Source organism: Alternaria triticimaculans (genome assembly GCF_023758025.1).
Source record: "Alternaria triticimaculans strain BMP 0046 chromosome Unknown scaffold_10, whole genome shotgun sequence".
NCBI lineage: Eukaryota > Fungi > Ascomycota > Dothideomycetes > Pleosporales > Pleosporaceae > Alternaria > Alternaria triticimaculans.
Window position 1 is genome coordinate 1,004,991 of NW_026055967.1, and position 14,224 is coordinate 1,019,214.

A 14,224-nucleotide genomic window follows, 5' to 3' on the forward strand; every position below is an offset into this window, starting at 1 on the left:
CTATGCTATATGGTAGACCAGGCATTATCGATCGGTATCATTGCGCCGTTGATCATTGTCGACTCTTCTGAAGCGAGGAAAGCAATGCCACGCGCGACATTGTCTACTCCGATGTAGGGAACCGGTGTACCCTCACTGTCTTTCGAAACGTGCATTTGCACGATGGGACTGTATGAGTAAGCAAAGGCCGGAACGTGCAGGCGAAGCCCATCAAAACTTACAAAAATGCGTTGAAGCCAGCGGAATCGAAGTGCTCCATCTGGACCGACGAAGCGATGTTGGTCGCAACACCGCCGGGCAGCACACCATTGCACCGGATGCCTTCCTTGTGGAAGCGCCAAGCCACATTCTTCGTCGCGCCGACCTAACAATCGTCAGCATTGACAGATCGTCACTTGAATAGGATCGTTTCTTACCAGACCGTGTTTGCTAGCAGTATACGCGATTCCCGCACTTGCCCCCGAAGTCCCCGCTTTGCTACCCACGTTGACAATCGCACCACCCTTCTGCTCCTTCATCGCCGGCAGAACCGCCTTCATCATACGAATAGGCACTGTCAGGTTGATCGACATCACTCTCTCCCACTCTTCCTCGTGAATCGTGTCCGCACTACTCCAGCCATCGCTCACGCCCGCGCAGTTAACCAGAACATCAATGCGGTTGTGCTTGCCAACGCACTTCGCCACTGCATGTTCTGCAGCTTGAGACTCGGTAAGATCAGTCTGGTAGAATGTGAATGTCGAATAGTCTTCCGCGAGCTTCTGCGGCTGTGCGCCAATGTCTATGCCGAAAACTGAGGCGCCTCGCTCGAGAAACAGACGCGTTGTTGCTAGGCCGATACCGGAGCTGCAGCCGGTCACTATTGCGACTTTGTCTTGGAGGGTGGAAATGGACATGTTGGATTGCGGGTGATATTAATTGATGTATGGATGCGGATTGATAGATGAATCATACGCTATTGGCGTTGCCCGCTGGTGGAAAACTTGGGATGACGTCAACGGTTAGCGCGAAGACGAGACCCACTTTTCGCGGTGCCCTCTTGAACGCGTCCTCTTCGGCGTCACCTTGGCTCAATCATGGACATCCCATTGCATAACAGACCACAAAGGGAAAGGAAGTCAGGATTGACAAAAGAAATGGGTATATTGTGACCTATTACGACAGACATGGCACACGACCACGCCTTCCAAAAGCCATCCAAACGGAGCTTCTCCCCACGCCTCAACGCGTCAACGCACTGCCACTGACCATCTAGATCACTTCTTCCATGCGGTGAACATCATTGTCCTTCGTCCATCGCCTAATCCTCTTGCCCAACCCGAAGTACAACGGGAACACAAACAGCGCAGGCCCCATTGCGCAAGCGAAAATGACCATGGCAGGGGTAATCCACCCATCCTTGCTCACGTGCGCAAGGTCGAAAACCCAGTAACTGTACGAGAAACCGATGAAGTTCTTGCAGACTGTAGCGACGACCATGATCTCTCCGGAGATGGGCTTGTAGCAGTCGATTGCGTAGGCGATGGCGATGGTGGGCACGGTGGTGACGCTGAGGCCAGCCAGCCCGTAGCCCCAAACCACGATGTGACCCCACGCCCACTGCTGCTGGTATGCAATGCCGCCGAGGATGATCGAGAGCATCATGATGACGACGTAAATGAACAAAGCCGGAAGGCGCATCTCCGCTTCGCGCACGCCGCCATTCTTACGTGCTGCGCGGGCAGATACCCAGTCGGAGTATGGGCCTGCTGTTGCTAGCCCGAACAAGGCGCCAATCGCGAACGCGAAATTTGTATATCCAACTTGATCTGGCTTGAACAGGTACGGAGGTGCAGCGAGGACAGGCGACTCGGTGAGATTGAAGAAGAGCAGGATGTCGGCTGGGCCAGCAAGCATCAAACCTGCCCACAAGATGATCGGGTTGAAGAAGACCTTGATGGGCGTCCAGGTGTCGCGCACGACAAACATCTTCCACCTCGCATCTGGCTTCATGAACGGCATGAACTGGGCGCGAGATGGGCGCCCCTGCACAGTGATGGGCTGCTCGAGTGAGCTCCGCTCCGAGTCTTGAATTCCGGCCTCCGTTGCTTGTTTTTCGAGCTTGGTCTGGTCCTCGTTGCTGGCGTTGCTGCTGGTGGATTGGATGATTGTTGTGTTGCCGCGATGGTATTTGGTCTCGGGGAAGGTGAGTGCGATCAGAATGACTGAAACACCAGACAATGCGGTCTCTAGCCAGAAGAACGACTGCCAGCCATAATGAGCTGCCATGGAACCAGCCATGATCGGACCCAGGAAAGCTCCCATGAAGTAGCCGGTGCTGCAGTATCTGTTAGATGGAGCTCGACCGCGCGAAGGAGCATCGCTTACAAGTATACACCCGTCCAGAGACCCCTCTCGTGCTGGTAGAAGACATCGGCAATCATCTGCACAGGGATACTCTCGCTCGTCGCACAGGCCAGACCGTTGACAGCACGCGCCGCCAGTAGACTGCTATGACTGGTCGCCATCGCCTGCCATACGCATGACAAAAGAATGAACACCGAAAAGGTCAAGCTGATAGCGCGTCGACCAAAGATATTGGAGAGCGGCACGATGATGAAGTTGGCGAACCCGAGTGTGATGACAGTGATGCCAGTCAGCATAGCCAACTGATTGTTGTTAAGATGGAACTGGGCGCCCAAAAGAGGGAACATCGGCGCAATGGATAGCGCGCCGGTGACGGAGATCCAAGTGAAGAGCCATTGCGAGGCCATTACCATGACTGTGATAGCTGTCAGCGAAGACTCAGGCGTTGGTGAAGGGTCAACATACGCTTCCATTTTCGGGTCCAATTCAAAGGGTCGCGAGGATCAGAAGAGGGCGTGGGTATGAGCGTCGTCTGCGCGGAGCTATCCTCGTTGATAATCTCCGTACCAGGTATGAGCTCAACATCGCTGTGGTTAGTCGCCATCTTGAAGTCGTTTCGTCGCGATCTATCTTTCGTGTCTTGATCCTTCCATCACGAACGCGCGGCGAGCCTGTCAACTTATACGCCCCTCCCTGCTGGGCAATGTTGCGCTCCACGGTTCATGGATGTCTAGTTTCCCGCGGATGATGCATCACTCGGCTTGCAGTGCCATGTAGTGAGACACCATTTGCTGCGACGATCAGCAAGTCACCGTTGATCCATGTACTGAACTAGTGGGTGTCAGCTAACGCAATATCTGGCTATAGTAGCGAATGATGGTGTCGTGAAACCGACGACATTCGAGCCTTCAAGACGATTATTGGACCTGTTCGCGTATCCTTGCTGCACGATCATTGGGGAACCGCTGGCTGGTTGATACAAGGACTGCATATGCTTTTCGAGCTACAAAGTTCATGCGTTGGGTCCGCGAGGAAGGGAAAGTTGCTTGTCGTGCAGTTGCGCAACCCGCCAATCCTATCCCTCCACCTGCATGATGCGAGGTACAAGGCTGACGTCCGAGAAACTTTATCAATAAGCTTGTGCATGGCGCATTTTACCCTGTCTTCAGCCGAACCATAGCATACTGTTGCAATGACAAGTCGTAGTCTTCCTCTCCGACGCAATTTGTTTTGCGTCCGCTCTAGCGTGTTGTTTCCTTCTCTTCGACCCAGAAAGGTGCAACTCGACGTTGTACGTCTTCCGGCGCATTTGCTGAAAGTACCCGCCTTTCCCATATCTGGTCAACATCACCTGCAAGGCAGTGTAGTAATCACGAAGCTTTACTCTTCTCGGCATTGGAAGTGGAGACCCATCGTGCTGATGGCGGGCGCGCCATTCGGGAGGTCGCATCCTGGCACCACCGGAGAATGTGGGGATGCGCGCTCTGACGGACTCCCGCTACGGGGACGCCACTAGGCAAAACATCTTGTCAAAGTTATTAGGGCTACTCGAACAACAGCTGTCTGGTCTGAACCTTGGAGCTGGGCTATTGCGGAAGACTTGGCGGGAATGTTTCGTTTTGCAGAGTGCGGGAGGTGCCGAGTGCGTCGCGGAAGTGTCGTTTCGAGCGCACTGTCGCATCCTAAGTATCTGGGAGCTACGGTACTGCAGGGCGCGTGGGAAAAAGGTACGATCGGATTCTCGGGGTCTGCTTAATGCATGTCTGCGAGAAAGATGAAAATAGATGGCGCCAGTAAGACGCGACGCTGCAATCCCGACAAGAAGGGGTGATAATAGAGGGCTCACCTCGCCTCAAGTTCGACCTCACAGGCAAGTTGTGCTGCAACATCTGGTACATCGATAGCCGACAGCAAAAGTAACCACACTTTAATAGTTTCACAAGATGAAGCACTGGATGAATTAACTCCGCGGTCTACTTGAAGCGCGGTTTTGTTTTGGCATCCTCCCAATAGTAGCTGAATGTTTCCAGGGCTTTGTTGCGCGACCAATCGCATCCCTCGCAACCACACTTGCCTCAGAGCTTTGCTGAAACACCGACGGCTGCTTCCGTTGTTCCAAGGAAGATGCGCTTGTCCATACTCGACAGTTCTTTCCAATTCTGAGAGCGCGGATGCGCTTGTGGCAAAATTGCCTTCAGGTGGATCCATCGTGTTGCGATCTCCCGTGCAACAGGGTCTGGGTTTGCTTGCGCATCGTACATCAGCGCGACGCTGCTGGTGATGATCTCGAGATGCTGTAGAATTTCTCGTCCACGGTATAGCAGCTCTTCTTTCTGTGCACTGTGAACAACGTCGTTGAGCGCCTGAAGTCTCTCTTCGACAATCGAGACTTGATCTAGGAAGATTGGAGCACATCGACCGAGCACGTTCCTGACCCACGGTGTGAAGATATTCTTCATGATATCGCCGCCGCCCATTCGCTTGTCAGTGAGTACCCGAACGACATCTTCTGCCATGACGCTGACGGTGCCTTCCCATATCGGATTGACGAGGTTGTCTCGGTAGATCTTCGCGATGTTCATCAGCCCGCCATCTTCGTTGTTCTCGCAGTACCCGACACCGCCGAGGCACTCCATGCACTGTCGCAAGCCATCAACGGATGCGACGCTGACTTGAGCTTTCATCGCTGGCAGCAATAATCTCAGTAAAGCCGCTACCGTGGTCTTGTCGCTCGGGATCAGATGCACGGCTTTTGTGTTCACGATCATCTCGTCCCAATCTTGTTCCAAAGCGCCCTGTAGAGCAACGCCGAGATAGGTGAAGTGCGCACTGGCCCAGTACTTGACTGTTTCTTCGGCCATCCATGCAAGATGCGCTGGGTTGTCTTGGAGTAGTCCGCCACGGACTTTGCGTACTTTGCTGTAGGCGCGGGATATTGCCAGACCTCGCGCCCAACTCCCTACACTACCAGCTGCGGTATACAAGCGCGTGATGTTGAGAATGGCGGAGATCTCTTTAACACCCTGACCTTCTTTGCCAATGAGCCAACCGCGTGCGCCGTTGAGTTCGAGCTCCGCAGTTGGTAGTGACTTCGTTCCGAGTTTGTTCTTTAAGCGCTGAATGCGAACGCCGTTGAGCTCGGTGAGAGGCGGGGCTTCTTCGTTTAGCGTATGACTCTCCATGGATTGCCCTCCCACGCGTCGTCGCATGGGCATGTAGAAGGCGGACAGGCCGCCTTTGTCTGTTCGCGCGAGGAGTACAGCCATCTCTGAGTCCGTTGCGCTACTGAACCACTTGAAACCATGTATCTTCCAGGGGCCCAGTTGCATACCAACTGCATCGCGATCTCTTCTTCGATCTGCGTCTTCATCCAGCTCCTGCGGTGTCATGCGTCGAGCAAGTGTCTCCGTGCCAGATACATCGCTTCCACCGGATCGCTCAGTCATCCATTGTCCGCTTGTCCAAGCCACATCAGGGTCGCGACTACATACCCGCAGATACGCTTCCCGTAGCACTTCACCTCGACCCGGCTGATCGCCATCTTCGTCGTTCTTGTGTTTGTCCAACAATGTCGCGGCGCCATCGGTCATGCTTTGAGGGCATGCGGTCATGGTGCCTGTCGGGCCCCATACATGGCCTTCGACAAATTGTCCCACGCGCCTATTGAAGCGGCGATGAGACTTGTCATAAGCTACCGAGACGACACCTTCACGATAGCCAATCTCCTTTAGCTTCTGCCATCCTGCTGTCGTCCACAAGGGATCGTTCTTGTTTTCCGCGCCGAAGGTAGAGAGCGGACGCAGTACCGGGTGGTTGGTCTCCGCGTCCGTGGCGTACTTCAAAATAGATGGATTGAGTGATAGACGTGCTAGGTGATGGGCACGCTTGGTAGCCTCCGTTGCATCCTGTGGCAGGTAGAGATCCAATATTCGCGCGATAACTTTGTCATCGGAAGCTTGTGTCGAATTCGAGTGCGTACTACGGAAAGCCTCTGGTAGTGAAGTCGGACTGGTAAATTGTGGCGGAAGTACCGGAAGGGCTTGGAAGAAGCCTGTTGTTGAGGAGGAAGCCTGAGGCGGCTGTTGCGTCATGCTGGCATGCAAAGCAGTTACGCAATCGAAGTAGAGACGGATAAAAGTGCCTGTCTCCAGAGAAGAGACGATACTTCCCCGACGCACATGGTGCCCAGCTTCATGGTGTAGATGTATTGGCGCTCGGATATCGCAGACATCCTCGGTTCACCCCCGCAAACCGCCCAATGGGGCAGTCGCAGCCGGACTGCAGCAAAACCGCCGAAAGCAACACGATGCTTTGACAACCTCATCTCTCTTCATACCTTGAAGTCCATGGCATCAGTTGGAAGGATGAGAGAGCGAAGATAGAGGCCGCTGCCGTACGGCTTCCACTCGCGTTACCAACTCCCGAGATTTTCTACCGGATTATCTTGCCCTGGACTTGTTCCCCCATGCTTCAGACATGCCGATGGCTGCAGCAATCTATATCAGACCTGTACGATGACCGATCTTGTACTGCAACATCCCTGTCGGCAGTCTCGGGAGCGAAAGCTTGTTGTGATTTGCCTTCGGTATTGTAGCTGCAACTGCCGGTAACTTGTGTTAATTAACTACTTCATCCAAATGATCGAGTCGAGCAATCGCCACAGCTTTGTTGTGAAATGAACGTCACAAGATGTACGACTGGGAAATCTATCGCGCTGTTATTGGTATGAATGAGAGGAGAAGTACTACTGCCGTCACACCGTAATATACTCACTGATAGCAAACCTCCACTTTGGATGGACGTCATGAGAACTCCTTGGCTTAAGAAGCCTCGTAACTTCGACCTGATGGCTTTCGCAACTCACCAGTAGCTAGTCATACCATCGTCGTCATGATTTGGTCCACCGTCTTCGCCAGCGCGCTCTTGACGCAATGCGTCTCTGCGCAGAACATGCTGCGCTTCGCCTGCTCGCAGCTCACCGTTGAGAGAGCCGATCCGTTGGTGAACCCCGGCCAGCGACCCTCACCACACACGCATCAGATTATCGGAGGAAACTCTTTCAACCTTACCGTAATACTCCACCCGATCCATGAGCAACACGTCCACTGACAGATCATAGATGGAGCCTGGTGTCTTTGATCCTCCGACACGTTCGACTTGTACGTCTTGCACATACAGCGAGGACTTCAGCAACTACTGGACTGCCTCGCTCTACTTCAAATCGCCCGAGAATGGCACATTCCAACGTGTGCCCCAGTTCGCCAACGTAGGGCTCCAGCAAGACGGTGGCATGACGGTGTACTACATGCCGTACTCTGCGAAGAACAACAAGATGACGGCCTTCAAGCCTGGGTTCCGCATGATTGCGGGTGATCCTATGGCCAAGAAGCCTAATCGCGCGAGCATCTGCCATCGATGCTTGCAAAACGGGGAAGGCTTTGCGCCCTGTGACGCGAAAGACACCGCAGAACTGCCCAACAAGTACTGTCCTGGTGGCATCAGAGCGACGGTCATCTTTCCGTCTTGCTGGGATGGAAAGAACCTTGATTCGCCCGATCACAAAAGCCACGTCGCGTACTCCAACGGCGGAGGTCTAGGCACCCCAAACTGTCCCAGTACGCACCCGGTAGCTATCCCGCAGGTGATGTACGAGATCATGTGGGACACCGGCCGGTACAAAAACAACGCATGGTACGGCAACAACAAGCAGCCGTTCGTGTACAGCTTTGGCGATGGGTGAGCGCTCCTCTCTCTGCTTGTTTCGTAATGACTGACGGGAGATAGTACGGGTTACGGACAGCATGGTGACTACCTCTTTGGCTGGAAAGACGACTCGCTCCAGAAGGCCATGGATGCTTTGCCAAGCGGCAAGTGTGCGAACGCCAACTGTCAGGTGTTGAAGATTCAGTCTGCGCAAGACTCGATGAAATGCAAGAAACCGCAACAGGCGGTTGAGGATGTCGGAGTAAGCGGTGACTGGTTGACGGAGCTGCCTGGTGGTATGGCAGTAACCTACAATTGAGGATGTTTCATTAGCATACCTAAGTAGATGGGAGCGCGCCTGGCAATGTAAGCGCTACCCACTGTACCGCGATCACAAAGCGCATATTCGGCACACTCGCTTCCGTGCGAACATGATGTGTTTGGATAAGTGCAGAGGCAGTGCCGGCTGCCGCGTGTGTTGTGAACCAGGCGTGTTGTTTTGTTGAGAGACCCGAGATTTGCCCGTGAAGGAACGCTTTGGCCTCGCCAAGCCTTACCCCTCAATCCTCCAGCTCCCCCGTGTTCCTCTCACGATAGCTCCTCGGAAGGCCTGGAACATCACGAGATACATCCACACATATTGTGATTCGAGGAAAAACGCGCGACCGTACTTTTACGCGATTGGGCTCCCACTCGTCGGCCGTCAAAATGGTCTCAGCCTCATCCGCAGACGCGGCATGCGGCTCATCGCGGAAGATGGCAGCCGCGGTGCAATTGGCCTATATACTCACTCAAGCCTTTGAGCCTCATCCCACATTGACTTTCCCAAGACCAAAATACAGGTAGCGACTTTCGCCATGTCTGCTTTCACCAACCCAGTTCTCCCTGGCTTCAACCCAGACCCGTCTGTCGTACGCGTGGGTAGCGACTACTTCTGTGTTACCTCGTCCTTCGAATACTTTCCCGGCGCGCCCATATATCACAGTAAAGACCTTATCAAATGGAAGCTGATCGGCCATGCGCTCTCGCGCAAGTCACAACTGGATATCAAGACTCCTGAGCCGGGAGGCGGTATCTGGGCAACAACCATTCGTTACCACAAGGGGACATTCTATATCATTACCAACTCTTTCGACCGATACAGACCGCAAAACGACGATCGCGTATGGCCCCGAGGCTTCTACGTCAAAACCACCAACATCTGGAACGACAGCACGTGGTCCGAACCTGTGTACTTCGACCAAATTGGCTTCGACTTCGACCTGTTCTGGGACGACGATGGTCAGGTATACTTGTCTTCCACCTACAGGAAGCTTGATCGGACTCCTGGGGGCAAATTGAAAGACTTTGCGATACACATATCTACTGTCGATCTGGAAACTGGCACTTTGAAGTCTACGCCTAAGATGGTTCGGGAGTCGGAGTCCGGTATATCAGAGGGGTCGCATCTTTTCAAGTTGAACGGCTACTACTATCTCTTCACGGCGGAAGGAGGCACAGAGTCTGGGCACTGCGAATATGTGAGCCGGAGTCGGGAAAGCCCCTTCGGACCTTGGGAGCAAGCACCGCACAACCCACTTTGGCGCAACACAACAGACGACGAGATCCAGAATACTGGCCATTGCGATATTGTTGAGGACACCCAAGGCCAGTGGTGGGCCATGTGTCTAGGCGTGCGACCGAGGAAGGAAGATGACGAATGGCGAACTTCGGTTTTCGGACGCGAGTCCATGTTACTCCCTGTCCGTTGGGAAAATGACTGGCCAATTTTCAACGAAGGGAAACCGGTCACACTGCAGATGAACGGGCCGAAAGAGTCCACTCTTGATGACGACAAGGCTTGGAGGGATGATTTCAGCGGGGTCAGGCTCGGCCTTGGCTGGTACAGGAAGAGTAAGCAATCCAAGAAGCTGGCATAGGGTACAAAGCTAATGCACGCCTAGATACACCCGTGAAGAAGGACTACTCGATGACAGCGCGACACGATTCTCTCACCCTAAATGGCGGTCCATACACCCTCTCGATGCCAGCATGTCCGACGCTATTCCTGCGAAAGCAACGACATTGGCTGGTGACGTGGGAGACCCAATTGGATTTCCAACCAAACGCTCCACGCGTCGAGGCCGGAACCGTGTTGTACTGGAATCACACTTGCTACTCTAGCATTGGCATTGCTTTTGCCGATCGCAATGGTCAGTCTCAACGATGCATTCGACTTACCCGTCCAGACATGGAGAATGTGGAGCAACCCATTTCAGAGAAGGGTGAGGTGAAGCTCGCCATCGAGAGTACGGCTACCTCCTACCGGTTTGGCTACCGGGAAATCGGCGATGGGGCACAGCAGAGCGCTGAGTGGACATGGCTGGGCGAGATTGATACCCAGGTCATGACGCGTAACCCAGACATTGGGCAGCCTTTCACTGGCATGATGATGGGCCTGTATTCGTATGGCGAACTGCAGCCTGTACTGACTCCGGCGCATTTCGCTTATGCCGAATTTCGGTAGTTCTACGAGGTCGTTGTCCCGTCTGAGGATGACTTATCTCACAACCTGCACCGCGATTCAGGCATGCATCATGTCACTCTTGGAGAACTCTAATCAAAATTTTATTTCAATGCGCTGTTTAAAATGCTAATACTGACAGGCTACATGGTCTAATTGACAGAGATATATGGCGCACTACTACCCCCAGGTGGCTACGCTACTTCAATGATGCACGCACTCATTCCTCTTCCTCAATTTTGCAGCATTCACAGCTCCCTTCATCGACACCTGCTTGCGGTCCAAGCCGCCGATTGCCTTGCGATCCAGAGCTACACTCGCTTTGTCATCGTTAGGATACTTGGCAGTGATATTTCCAAACTTCTGATCAGCCTCTTTAGCAATATACACGACCTCACCTCCCACCATCGTGAGCTGGACACGTTGGCGACCAATCATCTCCTCCGGCACAGTAAAGTAGTCGTTCTCCAAGACGATCAGATCAGCAAACTTGCCAACCTCCAGAGATCCAATGTACTTCTCTGCCCTCAGGAACTTGGCGCCGTTGATAGTCATGGCGCGAAGAGCAGCTTCGCGGGAGATACCCTCGCCAGGAAAGGTGCCATTGTAAGGAGCGCCCTGAGATGCCGAGGAATGGGGATTACCGGGATCACCTGATCGCGTGACTGCTATCTTCAGAGCCAGGAACTCGTCGAGAGGATCGACTGGCCAGTCACTTCCGTAGGTAACGGGTCGACCGGCTTTCTCGATCTCGGCATAGGCTTGCAAGTTCTGGCGGCGGTATTCGGCTAGCGATGGGAACGTGTTTGGGAGGTATGAAGGGGCGAGCTGAGACCACTGGAAGCTCATGATGGCGTCGACTTCCAGTTCTTTGAAACGGCGCCAGTCGTCCTGGTGAGAGAGCTCGTCGTGTGCTAGGCCAAGGCGGAAGTCGTGCCCGGGGTGCGCTTTACGGAACGATTCGGCGGCGTCGAGACCAACGCGGACAGCAAGATCGCCGTCGGCATGGAGTTGTGCGTCTATACCGGCGAGGAAGAAGCCCGAAAGAGTACGTGCAAGGATCTCAGGTTCCCAGTACGTCTTCCTGAGCGTGCTTGGGTCAGGTGCCCATGTCGTATTAGACCCATTGACCAAGCTCCAGTATGGCTCAATGAGAGCTGCCGTTCTTGCCGGATAAGTGATGACACCATCCAAGAAGGCCTTAACGGCCTGCCATTTGAGTGATGGAGCAGGCTGCATCGTAGAGTTATTATCGAACCCGCGAATGAGCTCGACAGTCTTGGCCACTAGATCAGGCACTTCGGCGACGGAGCTTGGAGCATCAACACGGTAGTCAAAGAACGCTCGTGCGCTCAGACCTCCTCCCTGCTGGACAGCCTGAAACACCTGGTCGTACTCCTTCAAAGCCATCGCCTCTTGAAAGGTAGTGATACCGGACTGGCGCAGTAGCTGCATAGCAGCTAGAGCGGCCTTCACGGCCTCTTCTGGGGAAGGCAGAGGTATGCCGAGTAGATCAGAAGCATTGTCTTCAAGTACGCCTGAAGGCTCCTGGCTTCCGGGTAGCCGTTCGATAACGCCATTGGATGGGTTCGGAGTCGCAGCGGTGATGTTGGATATCTCCAACGCCCGCGAATTCACCAAGATGGTGTGATAGTCGCTTGAGCGGACGACTACAGGGCGTTTCGTCTTCAGCACATCGATGCTTGTCTTGTCGATTTTTCCGCTCCGTGAGGTGAGAGTCGAGTAGTCCACGTTCACCGCTTCCATCCAAGCATCATCCGGTTTGTCGGGTTCATCGTCAATGCAGCGCTGGATGTGCTGAAGAACTCCAGGTAGATCGAGCGGCTGGTAGTTCAGGTCGCATTTGAGGAGATAGATGCCGCCACCGAGGATGTGCATATGGGAGTCGATCAAGCCTGGAATGGCAGCGTGGCCTTGGAGATTGACTACCTGAGTCGCATTGCCAATGCGTACTTTGGCATCTTCGTTCGATCCGACAAAGGTGATGACGCCGTCTTTAATTGCCAGCGCTTCGACCTTTGACGAATACGCGTCCAGCGTGTAGATGGAGCCGTTGTGGAACACGGTCTCCGCAAAGGATGGCTGTCGTGCCGGTATGGCGTTTGTTGCAGCATACAGCGCTGCCGCGGTGAGTATTCGCATGAGCATAGTGGTTCCAGAGGCAGACATAGAGAAGCTGGTATGTAGGACTTGATGGTGAGAATGCTCATACTTGGTCTCGATACCATATATAAGAAATCACCCATCATGCCGGTGATTCCAGAGTCCGCAACGCGCGAAGCGTATGCATTCAGTATGTTCTTACGGCCGAAGGCGATGTTGTATACCTTCCCTAGACAGGAAAGTACACGCGTTTCTGGAGTGGCTGATTGCTACGAAGTATCGCCGACAGCCTCATGTTCGGATATCTTGGCACGCCGAACCCTCAGCGACAACACGATGGGATGACACGGAACATAAGCAAACTTCGTACGAATTTATGTACGGGGACATTCGGGGTTTCGGAGTCCGGAGGAGAGATCGTTCATGCAATTTGAGGATAACAAGTATTTCTTGCAGAGTGGAAGAGCGGCCAAATGCAGCGGACGGAGCCGACATACACCAACGCGTCTCAGTACATCGCGCATCAATGAGATGTATACACCGATGGCCCGAGAACTTGTCAACATTGCGTCCTCTTGATAAAATACAGACATTGTTTGTCCAGGCATATCAGCCTTTGATGGCATCCGCCAATGGCTGAAACCACGCTTTGGCCAGCTTCTTGTTACCCGCATCATTCGGATGAACGCCATCGCCGGTCATAGTCTTCGTATCGAACCCAGTCCAAGCGTCTACAACCGTGATGGGGCTGGTCGCAGTCGTCTTGGTAGCAACCCATGCTTCAATCGCAGTATTCAGAGCAACCACACGTTGCCCACACTCAGCGCAGTTCGACGGATTCATGGGAATGATCTTCGCGGCAAGGACTTTCATCGTAGGCTTCGAGGCGCGCATCTGGTCTACGAGCTTGCTGAATGCGGTGGTGATCTCTTGGGGCGAGCGGTTGCTCCACAAGTCGTTCGTACCGAGGTGCATCATGACGATGTCGGGTTTGGCGGATGAGAGCCAACCGGGAAGCTGGTTCTGGTTCGCGATGTTCACTGCTAGAAAGCCACCCTGCCGTTCCGGATCAGCGGTGCAATGGGTGCGTGATGCTGAGCTTACATGTCCCTCGTTCTCTCCGTCGTATGGAAAGCCACAGCCCTGGCCAGCCAGACTGCCTACAAAGTCGGTGTTCTTGATACCGGCTTCTTGGAGGTTTTGCCAGAGGTAAGCCCGCCAGCAGCCCTGTGTAGTGTTTAAGTACGTATTGCAGTAGTATTGGTGCAAGGTACATACTGGGCTACCGGTGATCGAATCGCCGAGAGTCATGATCTTCACCGTCGATTGGCGATTTGTCAGTTCCATTGGAGTTGCTGATGCTGCTACTGCCAAGGCTGCGATAGCCAGCCATGCCGAGCGGATAGTGACGCGCATGTTGGTAGGGTGTATACTTTTCGTACCGTGTTGGGCGGAGCGCAACTTCTAGATTGTTATCGAACGCCTATGTAGTGCAATCTTTGTGTCCTTCGAAATCATCAAGATATACCTAGGTATACACCGAAGGGC

General features: G+C 53.7%; 6 protein-coding genes across 6 annotated transcripts; 1 reads left to right on the top strand and 5 right to left on the bottom strand.

Moving 5' to 3' along the window:
* Positions 1-5: 5 nt before the first annotated feature.
* J4E78_007195 (uncharacterized protein) lies at positions 6-896 on the bottom strand (the record flags this gene model as incomplete). The annotated part of the gene is made up of 3 exons (XM_049367802.1): positions 6-168; positions 222-364; positions 417-896. The coding sequence occupies 3 exons, from the start codon at positions 894-896 to the stop codon at positions 6-8; spliced, it is 786 nt and encodes a 261-aa protein (XP_049220772.1).
* Positions 897-1,251: 355 nt separating this feature from the next.
* J4E78_007196 (uncharacterized protein) lies at positions 1,252-2,950 on the bottom strand (the record flags this gene model as incomplete). Its single annotated transcript, XM_049367803.1, has 3 exons — positions 1,252-2,317; positions 2,368-2,761; positions 2,812-2,950. 3 exons carry the CDS (start codon positions 2,948-2,950, stop codon positions 1,252-1,254), a joined length of 1,599 nt encoding a protein of 532 aa, XP_049220773.1.
* A 1,471-nt stretch (positions 2,951-4,421) lies between these two features.
* J4E78_007197 (uncharacterized protein) lies at positions 4,422-6,437 on the bottom strand (the record flags this gene model as incomplete). Its single annotated transcript, XM_049367804.1, has 1 exon — positions 4,422-6,437. The coding sequence occupies one exon, from the start codon at positions 6,435-6,437 to the stop codon at positions 4,422-4,424; it is 2,016 nt and encodes a 671-aa protein (XP_049220774.1).
* A 799-nt stretch (positions 6,438-7,236) lies between these two features.
* Positions 7,237-10,555, top strand: J4E78_007198 (uncharacterized protein; the record flags this gene model as incomplete). Its single annotated transcript, XM_049367805.1, has 5 exons — positions 7,237-7,416; positions 7,466-8,082; positions 8,131-8,311; positions 8,892-9,942; positions 9,993-10,555. 5 exons carry the CDS (start codon positions 7,237-7,239, stop codon positions 10,553-10,555), a joined length of 2,592 nt encoding a protein of 863 aa, XP_049220775.1.
* A 201-nt stretch (positions 10,556-10,756) lies between these two features.
* J4E78_007199 (uncharacterized protein) lies at positions 10,757-12,742 on the bottom strand (the record flags this gene model as incomplete). Its single annotated transcript, XM_049367806.1, has 1 exon — positions 10,757-12,742. The coding sequence occupies one exon, from the start codon at positions 12,740-12,742 to the stop codon at positions 10,757-10,759; it is 1,986 nt and encodes a 661-aa protein (XP_049220776.1).
* A 543-nt stretch (positions 12,743-13,285) lies between these two features.
* Positions 13,286-14,092, bottom strand: J4E78_007200 (uncharacterized protein; the record flags this gene model as incomplete). Its single annotated transcript, XM_049367807.1, has 2 exons — positions 13,286-13,903; positions 13,955-14,092. 2 exons carry the CDS (start codon positions 14,090-14,092, stop codon positions 13,286-13,288), a joined length of 756 nt encoding a protein of 251 aa, XP_049220777.1.
* Between the last annotated feature and the right edge of the window lie 132 nt (positions 14,093-14,224).